The sequence below is a fragment of the Chelonia mydas genome, chromosome 14, assembly GCF_015237465.2.
Source record: "Chelonia mydas isolate rCheMyd1 chromosome 14, rCheMyd1.pri.v2, whole genome shotgun sequence".
NCBI classification, from domain to species: domain Eukaryota; kingdom Metazoa; phylum Chordata; order Testudines; family Cheloniidae; genus Chelonia; species Chelonia mydas.
Window position 1 is genome coordinate 38,713,736 of NC_051254.2, and position 12,054 is coordinate 38,725,789.

The 12,054-nt window shown below is 48.3% G+C and overlaps 2 protein-coding genes across 7 annotated transcripts in view; one reads left to right on the forward strand and one right to left on the reverse strand.

Annotated features, from left to right (window-relative positions):
• The window catches only part of LOC114022341 (zinc finger protein OZF), a 793,526-nt gene that overhangs the window by 490,347 nt on the left and 291,125 nt on the right, over positions 1 to 12,054 (forward strand). The window lies entirely within an intron of this gene.
• The window catches only part of LOC102944869 (E3 ubiquitin-protein ligase TRIM39), a 34,748-nt gene that overhangs the window by 4,432 nt on the left and 18,262 nt on the right, over positions 1 to 12,054 (reverse strand). Inside the window, exons 7-10 of the mRNA XM_037913409.2 lie at positions 8,779 to 9,292; positions 5,076 to 5,430; positions 3,190 to 3,212; positions 2,336 to 2,439 (exon numbers count right to left, since the gene is read on the reverse strand). Coding sequence (XP_037769337.1) covers positions 2,336 to 2,439; positions 3,190 to 3,212; positions 5,076 to 5,430; positions 8,779 to 9,292 — 996 coding nt within the window. The remainder of the gene's footprint in view (positions 1 to 2,335; positions 2,440 to 3,189; positions 3,213 to 5,075; positions 5,431 to 8,778; positions 9,293 to 12,054) is intronic.

Here is a 12,054-nt window from a genome sequence, read left to right on the forward strand (position 1 = left end):
CTTTCAATTTCGAGGTAAGAAAGTTCATTCGTCAGGAGATTTCCCCTGGTTGTTATATTGCACCACCACGTCTGCTATAGTTAAGGTTTAGACCAGCTTTCTGTTGACTTCTAAGGGCTCTAAAATCCATGTAGTTACTCAGTTTGCCTGGAAATTTGCTCCGCCTCAAGGGGGCTCTGGCTAAGGTCAAGGATCCAAATGTGGGGTCATTTGACCTAGCGGTTAGAATCACAGAACCATAGGGTTAGGAAGGGTCATCTACTCTAACCCCCTGCCCAGATGCAGGATTTGTTGTTTCTAAACCATCCAAGACTCATGGCTCTCCAGCCTCCATTTGAAAACCTCCAGTGAAGGAGCTTCCACAACCTCCCTCGGCATCTGTTCCATTGTCCTACTCTTCTTACAGTTAGGAAGATTTTCCTGAGATTTAATCGTGTCCTGCACTCTGTGGCAAGAGAGCAACTTTTCTCCATCTTTTTTTATGGCAGCCTTTCAAGTATTTGAAGACCGCTACCATATCCCCCCTTAATCTCCTCTTTTCCAAACTAAACATACCCAGTTCCTTCCTCCTTTGCTCAGATGGCTGCATTCCACCCCTTTGATCATCTTTGTCGCTTGCCTCTGGCTCCTTTCCAGTATCTCTACATCCTTTCTATACACTGGTGACCAAAACTGGACACAGTCCTCCAGCTGAGCCCTAACCAGCGCCGAGTAGAGTGGTACTATCACCTCCCATGACGTGTAACACGTGTAACACTGACAGACACCGGGCGTCAGCAGGCGGGATCGAACCTGGGACTTCTGGAGCTTAGTGCAAGAGCCTCTACAGCCTGAGCTAAAAAACAACCGGCTGTTAGCTAAGGCTGTAGAGCAAACTCATTAATCGCTCCCTCTAGGGAGCAGCCGCAATAGCAAACCACAAGTGCTAAATCGATACCGATTAATCTTTTGCATCCCACTTGCAGCAAGGATCATGCTTCCAAACAGCGTTAGGTGCCTGCTGACTCTGTGGCATCTCCCCGCAAGTAGATTTCCGAGCAATCTGCCTTGGTCTCACCTCAACCAGGCAGTGAACGTCTCAACGTCGCTACACCACAAAAACCAAAAACACCGGTCAAACAACCACAACAGGAAATACGGTACAACTTTGAGCTCATATATAGAGGCAAGGGCGGGTGCTCATTGGATGAAAAGAGGAATAATTGGTCGAGCGTTTGAGGGGGAGGACAGGGATTGGGCAGGGGAAGGAGGCCTGCACTCTCTTGGGGCAGTATGTTACCGCTTTGCTGGACCTGATAGGAAACAGGCACCAGTGAAAGCCCGGGCTCCAGTTCTCCGCTAGAATCGGTGCCACTAGATGGGACAGAACACCACACCCAGGAGGTGTGTGGGTTACACATGCTATGCTGCTCGTTAATGCAGCCTAAAACTGCATTTGCTTTTCTTTTTTTTTTTTTTTTTGCAACAGCATCGCATTGCAGCCACGCTGAGGCTGCGATCCACCACGGCTCCCAGATCCTTCTCTGCCGTGCTGCTGTCAAGCCAGGTATCCCCCATTCGGTGTTTGCGCATTTGGTTTTAATTCCCTAAGTGCAGCCCCTTACACTTATCTTGGCTGAATTTTGTGTTGTTGTCTGAGATATAACACAGCCCCTACAAATGGTTTCCCTAAAGCTCATGAAAACGGCTTTTGGGAACAGCTGTAAATGCCTTGCTCAGAGGCGTTTTAATCAGGGCATTTCCCTAGTTAAAAGCTACGGTGAGGAGCTACCAATGCCATTTAATCATTGCTGTCTAACTCCCTTTGTAACCCTTTTAAGGCTCCTAGGGCTGGGCCTGGAACCCTTAGCACCCTTGTAATACAGCCTGGATAAGGGCCGGGACCCTTCATGGGTTTGCCCTATCATCCTAGCTCCCCTCTTCCCATGTAAGGCTTCCTGGGCTAAACGCAGGGTAACCCACATGGGTCTGAGGGTGGGTCTTTGTCCCAGTCCACCTCTTCTCCCAAGACCCCTGCCCCACCCCTTCCTGCCCCTTCCCCCCCTCTTCCTGCCCCATTCCACCCCCACCCTTGCTCCACCCCCTCCCACCCAGCACCTCCTGCCTGCCACTGGACAGCTGATCCGTGGCGGGCTGGAGGCACTGGGGGGAAGGGGAGGAGCCGATCGGCAGGGCCCACCAGCACCCACTATTTTTTTCCCATGGGACTTGGGTGCTCCAGCCCCAGAACATCCATGGAGTTGGTCCCTATGGGAAGCTCAGCAAAACCTTCAGTGGCTGGGGAAAGTGCACTGCACCCTGACGAAATTTCGGAGCGGGGATTTGTGTGTCTTACCTTTGAACTGCCTCAGAGTTTGGGGGTTGAGGGAGAACTCCGGCGTCCTCTGCCTCGGTTCAGGAGAAAGAGCCATTGCAGCCTGCACCTTCCCCTTCTCACGGCTAGAGGAGGAAAAACACCAACCACACATTTATGACTCTTCACCTGATTGCTCAGATCACGTGGCAGCAAAACATCAAGGGGCCCATTTGTGCCTGGACCTGGCATGGGTCTGCAAGTTCTCTCGAGGTTGGGGAAGTGATGGGGAAAGACCCACAAAGGTGGGCAGCATGGAGCAGTGGAAAGAGGACTGGACTGGGAACCTGGACACCAGGCTTCAGCTCCCTGTGTCCTGCAACACACTTGCTGGGTGACTAAAGGCAAGTGACTTCCCCTCCCACCTTCTGTCTGGCTTGTCTGGACTGTACATTCTCCAGGGCAGGGACTGTCTCTTTGTGTGTATGCAGTGGGGTCCTGATCTCAGCTGGGCTTATAGGTACCATGATAATATAAATACTAGGGAGTTTTTTCACTGCCATTCCCACACCGGGGCTAGGCAAAATGTCCATCCCTGGTCCCTTCTGACAGCTGCTTATTCCCTGTTTTATAGCTTTCCAGCCCTTTGGGTGCATATTTGAAAGCTTTTCTCTGCAGCCGTGAGAGCTAGAAATTGCCTTAAAAAAAGAGGCGGCTGAGATTTTAATGTAATCACATGACTCCAGGAACTGGGGCTTTAAGAAAACAAACAACAAAAACCCACCATAAAATATCACCACCCAGATGTGTAACATTGGAGATGTGTCTTTCAGCCAGTGCCCAAGCCCCTGGCCTGCATTGTGAAGTCTGAGGGGGAGTGAGAAGGAGCCACGTACCTGTTCAGTGCGTCTCTGGCCTCCTATAAATCAGAGGGAGAGGAAAGGGAGTTCAGCTCCACACGCCACATACTAGGGACTCCTCCAGCTCCAGAATAAGCTTATTTTTTGATCACTACTTCAGTTTCACAGTTACCAATAACTGGTCAATTCAGACCTATGTCTTTAATCTCTCAGATCTAATCGTTAACGCTCTGAACCCCAGCAATTAGGGCTTGGGGAACCTTTTCTCCACCGCTAAAATAGAAACTTCCGATTTATGAACCGTAGGAAGTCAAAAAAAGGGTCACCAGATAGCAAGTGTGAAAAATCAGGACGGGGGTGGGGGGCAATAGGCCTCTATATAAGAAAAAGTCCCAAATATCGGGACCGTCCCTATAAAATCGGGACATCTGGTCACCCTAAGTCAAATCACCCAGGGAACAGAAACAAAACCATGTGGTTTTGGCGTCCAATCACAAGGCAAACCATGAACATTGCATAGGCATAGTAGCAGCCTGTGTATGAGCAAGCCATACCCCACCTGCAAACTAAAGGCCAAGGTGCACGCTCAAACCTGAGTTTCGGAGTCACTTACAAATTTGTGCCTGCAACTGGAGCTGCAGGAATTGACAAGCTGGGCTGACGCCTCGGTCAAAATGTGTCTCACAGAGATAAATGCACTGGGACCACGCCCTCCCCCAGGAAGTTGGCCCCGGTCACTTGGAACTGCACTGAGATCTGGTGCGACACATGGATCCAGACAGAGACACCGGTGCCAGCTGATAGTGGGAGGGGGAAGGGGGGGCAGAGTGAGGGCACCTGGCTTCCTCAGTGAGCATGATCAGTACAATCCAAGCAGCAAATCTGGGGTGGGGCATGTGACCCCACATTCCCCCACCCTCTATGCATTGCCTCTGGATGCAGAGGCTAAAATTAATTCACACAAACTTTTCCTCAAAGTCCTAGCAGACAACTAATCTAGCAGACAAAGAAAAAACAAGATCCAATAATTGGAAGTTAAAGCTGGACAAATTCAGACTGGAAACAAGGTGTTAGTTTTTAAACATGAGGGTAATTAGCCACTGGAACAATTTACCAAGGGGGCTGGTTGATTCTCCAACCCTGGCAATTTTAAAATCAAGACCAGATTATTATTTTTCTTCTGAAAACTATGCTGTAGCTGAAACAGGAATTATTTCAGGGAAGTTCTATGGCCTCTATACCAGAAGTCAGACTTGATGATCCCAGTGGTTCCTGGGTATTTATGAATCCATGGAGTTTAAATAACAAACAGATTCATAGAAAGCACAGCTCCCGTATGTAGATAATTCATGACTGGAAAAAACAGGGGTTACATTTCTAGATGTTGAATAATTCAACCTGCTCTCCATTAATGATGTCTCAAAAATAGCAGAGATGTTGGATTTCTTCCCCAACAAAGAAACAGAAGAAGTTGGAGCAGTTAGCACAGAAGTAAAAATACCTATGGATAAAGAACAGACAAAAGGCTATATGGGAAATATGAGGATATAAAAAACAACCAAGGCAGAGGGCAGGAGCCCAAAAGGCATTGTTCCTACTGTAGTCAAGAGGAGACTGGCTATTGACTGCAAAGAGAGAAGGATCAGTTTGAAGGGAATTGAACAACAAACTTACTGCATAATGCAGAGTGTTTCTAAATTCTAGACTGCTCGGGAGACATCGGGAGCTGGTTTTCTTTTTATCAGTGAAAGAGTGATCCTAGCAATTACCATCCCATCGTTCTAGCTCTGATAAGATAAACAATGCAGCAAATATTTTGAGATTTGTTGTAAAATGTCTTGCAGCAGATCCCCCATTTAGTTACTTGATTTGCTAATGGTGGTTTTTATTATAATATGTTTCACTCACTAGCAATTTCCTACCTTGCACTGCTCAGCGGCTGTCTCTGTGGAAGCTGTAACATGGTTTCTTTGTGCGCCGTGCAGATCACATAGGTGAGTTGTTGGCCCCTCTTCAGACAACAAAGCAAATTCCTCCTGGTGGTTCTCACACACCCTCTCTGCTTCTGGATCTTTGGCCGATTGCAGAATGAACGGTCTGCCCAGTTCTACAACGCTCCCCCGGGTTTCTCTGCACAGCGGAGAGATGTTTCTAGGTGATTCTTCCAAGCACTGGCTAATGCAGGCACAGCAAACGTTCTCTCTCCAACCGTGAACACTGGACCTTATAAGCAAGTCACAAGGATAGTGCAAGCGGCCTCCTATTGGAGAGTTTCGGCTGGATTCTCAGAAGCCACTGATCCTACTGTTTAAAAGAGAGAAGATCAGCTGCAATCTCCTCGTCACAGACATGGCTTGAGTCTTATCCAGCAACCGGATGTTTCTTTCCCTGCAAGCTTGTTTGTGCGTGTTGTTTTGGTGTTTGCTTCAGGGTTTTCTTTAGGCTGCAACGTGTAATTTTGTCCGCGGGCCAGAGCCAGAAGAGAAACGAATGAAAAGTGGATCCGAAGAGCCAAATCTTCCTTTGCTGTAACTCAGTGGTTCTCAAGCAGGGGTACGCATATCTCTGGGGGGACACGGAGGTCTTCCAGGGGGTACATCAACTCATCTAGATATTTGCCTAGTTTTACAACAGGCTCCATAAAAAGCACGAGCGAAGTCAGGACAAACTAAAATTTCATACAATGACTTGTTTATACTGCTCTGTAGACCGTACACTGAAATGTAAGTACCATATTTATATTCCAATTGCTTTATTTTATAATTATATGGTAAAAATGAAAAAGGCAGCAATTTTTCAGTAATAGTGAGACTGTGACACTTTTGTATTTTTGTGTCTGATTTTGTAAGCAAGTTGCTTTTAAGTGAGGTGAAACTTGGGGGTACACAAGACAAATCAGCCTCCTGAAATGGGCACAGTTGTCGGGAAAGGTTGAGAGCCACTGCTGTAACTCCTCTGACATTAATGAAGATCCACAAGGGACAGAGGCAATGCATGGAGGGGGGAATGAGGGGTCATCTGCCCGCCCCCAGATTTACTTCTTGGCTCGTACTGAGCATGCTCAGTAACACCACAGAAGCCAACTGCCCTCACTCTGTCCCCCCACTCCACCCCTCCTCCCCACTATTGGCAGGCACAGGGTCGTCTCTGATTTATGAATCAGATCCCAAGGGTATGTTTACACTGCAGCTGGAGGTTTCATTTCAGTTGCCAGTTAACAAATCGCTGGCCCATTGTCTGGGCCTAGCCCCAGTCAGGTAGTGGTCAGCCCCACCTGGATCTTTCTGCAAAGAAAACACCCTTTCCCCCACCATCTCGTTAACTCTTCACTACCATAGGGGAAACTGAGGCATGGACATTGTTCAATGAAATATTATTTAAATTTCCACTCCGTCGCACCCTCACCTCAGCCCGCTGGGACTGTCCCCTCTCCCCAGCTCTGGTCAGACTGGAATTGTCAGAGTTGCTTAGGGGAGTTGGGTGCCTGCCTCCCGTGGCCTAGCCTCCTTAGAGGCCTTGGAAAATTCCAGTCTTAATCATCCTATCCTCCCCATTCCTGCCAACCTCTCAGCAGGGTCCCTCTCCCCGACTCCGGACAGGCCCCCCCAAAGCCAGCTGCTTCACTTGAACTCCAGCCAGTCACCCTCCCGCCAGACCCTTTGCCCCCATGTCAGTCAGCCAGGAGTCCCAGGCAGCCAGGCCCTTCAGCCCTGTGTTAGCCTGGTCCCCAACAGCTGGATCCCTCACCCCATCTTCTGGCCAGCCCTGCCCCTTCCCCAGCCGGGCCCATCACCCCCACTCTGGCCAGCATGGGGAACCATGGGGCAAGGGGAAGGCGGAGAGGGGAAGGAGGGAGGGGTGACATCAGATGAGGCACCTGGGTGCGACCAGGGGAAGCGAACTGGGACCAGCTGTACCATGGAGTGTGGGGCATGGTGGTGCGGGGACTGTATGAAGAAGGGACTTGGGTGGGGGAGTGGAGTTTGGGAATGGGGGAGAAGCAAGGACCTGAGGGAGAAAGTGGAGCTGGAAATGGGGGACGATGAAAGCTGAGCACTTGTATTTGTCGGGCCTTGTGAAACTTAGCCGGATGCAGGAGCCAGGGGGTGAATTCTCTGGCCTGTGTAATGCAGAAAGCTGAGAAGACAACACGATCTAATTGTTCCTTCAGCCTCTAAAATCTACTAATCTATGTTGTCAACAGGGCAGGGCACAAAACTGCTCTCAAAACTTTTTTCCCCTCTGTGGCGGATTTGGGTTTTCTTCTAAATAAAATTCTTGACAAAAAGGGTCTGCTCTCCTTGGAAATTTTGAGTTGTTTATTGGGAAACCAACCCCCTGAATACGTTCGATTGAGCTGAAAATGTTCAGTGGAAAACCAAACGTTCAGGGGCTTTTCAGCTGCTGAAACTTTTTCGTTTTTGGATGAGAAGTCAAACTTTTGCTCAGAAACCCCCCCCCGCCCACATATTCCACCCACCAATTCTTGCCGAGTTTGCTGTGTTCCCCATTGGTGTTCACGTCACGGTCCCCTCTGGTGAACCATATTTATGTTCCCTCCCCACAAATGCTCAATAACATAGATGGGGGAGAGGTAGCACAATAGAAAATAAGGGTATTTAAAAATATGGATTTTATTCTTACTTAGGTAAATGCGAATCCTAAAATAAACACAAGTTGGCTTTGAACGCTGAACATTTGCGTGAGCAGCAAGGACAACAGAGAAAGCTGCCGTTTGATCTCACCTAACCAGGGAACGCGGGACAATCCTTTGGCGATTTCCATCTTCTGAAGCCAAGAAAGGCTCCCATCCTGCAACACCCCCCAATCTACATGGGTGGTGCCATGGGCCTGCACGGACCCCCCCACTTAAATCACTGCTGATGTAGCAATGGGATGGGTGCTTAGAATGGTACCTAATATTTTCAAAAGCACCGAAGTGACTTCAAAGCCAGAGTCCCGTCGACTTCCATTGAGTCGTGGGTTCTCAAGAGTCACTCATCTCCTTTGAAAATGGGATTTAGGCACTTCTGAAAATTTTACCCCAAGTCTATGAATCCTCTGAATGATTCTCAATGTTTCTTGTGTAGGTATCATTGCCTATTACATGTATTAGGATAACCCCAACTGAGATCAGGGCCCCGTTGTGCAGGGCGCTGCACGGACACACAGCGAAAGACAGTCCCTGCTCCAAAGAGTTTATATTCCTCCTCATCCCTTTTCCTCCTATACATTTTCCTCTCATATTTCCTTCTATAAACATCCTCTCCAGTTACTCTTTGTTTTCCCCACCTCTAATCCCTCTGATCTCTCTCCTCTTAGAAAAGATCCTCTCCCACTCATCTGAGGAGGGATCTGTCCCCTCGCTCTGACCCCTGTACGCTCCAGTATAGGGGGTCATGATCTGTCTGCGCTATGAATTGTCTGCAGGCATTAGAGAAACTGCGCTCTCTCTGGGCTCCAGTAGGAGGTGGCGTGGGCAGTCAGATACTGTTGTGAAGCGAGTGTTAGAAGCTGGGTCGGACAGACCAGAATTTCACCAGCTGGCTGTGCTGAGATTCTAGAGAGCAGACGCCAGACCCAGGCCCCGGGGGATGGCAGGGAGGGGTACTTGATGTCGCGGCTCAGTGACACATTTTGACCTGGGAGCTTTTGTCTGCCACCCAGCAGAACGGGAAGATTCTCCCGGCAAAAGCGACTTCAGTGAAAGTGAAGATCTGAGTGTTGTTCTCAGCATTGAAAAATGCCACCTGCCGCCTTTTGCAGTCCAGGGCGACCCTGACCTTCCTGGGTCTCCTATCCGGTGGCAGGCTTGTCCAAGGAGAAGTGAGAGCCACATACTGAATTGGGTTCAGCTGCCCCACAGCCCAGATCCCCTCCTCTGGCTCCAGGCTGACCCCTCCCTTTCTCCTCACAGACTCTCTGGCTACCCCCACGGCCCAGCTGCTCCCGTCCACCTCCACCTCCCACCAATGTCTCCCCGCGGTGAACCCCTCACAGCCCAGCACACAGGGAACAGGATCAAATCTTCTGAAGTTGTCGGGCACGTCCTGCCGTGCAGGTCCCCATCTCACGCTTGACCCATCCTCAGACAGGATGAGATGAGGATGAGCCGTGTCTGGATCCAGGGTCACATGTGCTGGCGGTTGGGTGGGGAGGGAAGAGAGAATCAGAGTGTTAGGGGCACTCCCTTAAATCCCTTTGAAAATTCCTGCCTTTAATAGAAAAGGAAAACCTTCAGCTGCACAAGATGGGATAACTGGCAGGTCACCAACGTTGTCGCTGATGTAGGCTCAGCCAGCAGGTGGTGGGAGGAGCCAGAGTGTCTATTCCTGAGTCCGTAGCAAGGTCCTGCCACTCAACCTACATTTTACTGTTAAGGCATCTAAACTGCTCCCCTTCTTCTCTTTGCTGGTTTATCAACTTCCTTTCCACAACTTCCCCTTAACAGCACCCATTGGATGCTACTGGCAGAGGAGCCCGAGTTGTACCATTGTGACCTCATTTGCTGACTCATTTCAACCAATGGGACTGCAAAGGAACTGGAGGGCGTGAATGATGACGGGCTGAAATACTTCTGATGTCACAATGCTCCTCGGCCTGCAGTACTAAATGGGCCCTGAGCGGAAATCAGGATTTTCTGGTGTGTGGGTTTTTTGACTGCCATCAAAATCAGTAGGGTTCTTCCCATCGATGCCTGGAAGGTTCCCTGAAATTTTAGAACTGATTGGACACGGTCTTCAAAAATTATCACATTACAGACACAGAACTGCCATTGACTGCAAGGCCTCCCCTCTGTCACTAAAAAAATGTACCTAAGAACATAAGAGTGGCCAGACTGGGTCAGACCAATGGTCCATCTAGCCCAGTGTCCTGTCTGCCGGCAGTGGCCAATGCGACGTGCTTCAGAGGGAATGAACAGAACGGAAAAAATGATTGAGTGATCAATCCTCTGTTGTCCAGTCCCAGCTTCTGGCAGTCAAAGGCTTAGGGACACCCAGGGCATGTGGGTTGCATTCCTGATCATCATGGCTAACAGCCATTGATGGACCTATCCTCCAGGAATTTATCTAATTCTTTTTTGAACCTAGTTTTACTTTTGGTCTTCACAACATCTCCCAGCAATGAGTTCCACAGGTTGACTGTGCTTTGTCTGAAGAAGTACTTTCTTTTCCTTGTTTTAAACCAGCTGGTTATTATTTTCTTCGGGTGACCCCTGGTTCTTGTGTTATATGAAGGGGTAAATAACACTTCCCTGTTCACTTTCCCCACACCAGTCATGATTTTGTAGACCTCTATCATATCCCCCCCTTAGTCATCTCTTTTCTAAGCTGAACAGTCCCAGTTTTATTAATGTCTCCTTGTCTGGCAGCTGTTCCATACCCCTCATCATTTTTGTTGCTCTTTTCTGAACCTTTTCCAATTCCAATGTATCTCTTCTGAGATGGGGCAATCAGAACTGCATGCAGTATTTAAGGTGTGGGCGTACCACGGATTTAAATAGTGGCATTATGATATTTTCTGTCTTATTATTTATCCCTTTCTTAATGATTCCCAACATTCTGTTCGCTTTTTTGACTGTCGCTGCACCTTGAGCAGATGTTTCCAGAGGACTAGCCACAATGACTCCAAGATCTCTCTCTTGAGTGTTAACAGCTAATACAGACACCATCAGTTTGTGTGTATAGTTAGGATTATGTTTTCCACTGTGCATTATTTTACATTTATCACCATTAAAGTTCATCTGCCATTTTGTTGCCCAGTCACCCAGTTTTGTGAGATCCCTTTGTAACGCTTCGCGGTTAGCTTTGGACTTAACTATCTTGACTAGTTTTGTATCATCTGAAAACTTTGCCACCTCATTGTTTGCCCTTTTTCCAGATAATTTATGACTATGTTGAACAGCACCGGTCCCAGTACAGATCCTTGAGGGACTCCGCCTTTTACCTCTCTCCATTGTGAAAACTGACCATTTATTCCTACTCTTTGTTTCCTATCTTTTAACCAGTTAGTGACCCATGAGATGTACAAGAGATATAAATCCTGATGTCTCACGCATAAGCCAACCACTAACTGATGGGGATGGGGGTCAGGAAGTCATTTTTCCCTATGGGCATCTTATTCCAAATTTCCACTGTGGAGCAGGGTTGGCAGCCTTCCTCGGTAGCCACTACCAGCAGCTTCAATCAGAGACTGGATACAGGACCAGATGGACCACTGGTCCAACTGGATACTGGACTAGAGAGTCCATTTATCTGACCAGTTAAGAGAATTCATGAGTTCCTGGAGGAAACCATGGGGCTTTCTTGCTTAGAGCAGAATGGTGTTTGAGAAATGGTGTGATTCCCTGACTGTATTGACTAGCTCTTTAGGATCTTATATCACTTCTTAAATGTCCAAAACTAGAGTCCCCTTTTCAGGTGGAATTTCAAACTCCCCCTTCTCCTAAATCCCCACCCATTGATTTAGACAGAGGAGAGTGAAATGGGGTTGGGTTGGGAAAAAGTTTTAAATAGGGAAGGAGGATTAGGATTAACTCTGAATTTCCTGGGTTTATAATATTTGGTTTGGGGATCATTGCAACATCCCTGTAATGTTTTTTTTTTTATCCCAAATTAACCCCATCTTAAAGATTTTGTTTTGTTTTGTTTTTGTTTTTAGCCTGGGTATAATACAGTACTCAATTACACCATCAGTCCCCAAAATTTACCTTTGTCCAACTGGCTCGACCCCCCTCTACCCCTGGCCCCGCCCCCACTCCACCCCTGCCCCGCCCCTCCCACCCCCATTCCAATCCCTTCCCCAAAGTCCCCGCCCCAACTCCAGATGGAGTCACTAGTGGGAGAAAAAGGGAAACACTTTAAATGTAGCTGCTGTCAACGTTACGAAGATATTTCTGTT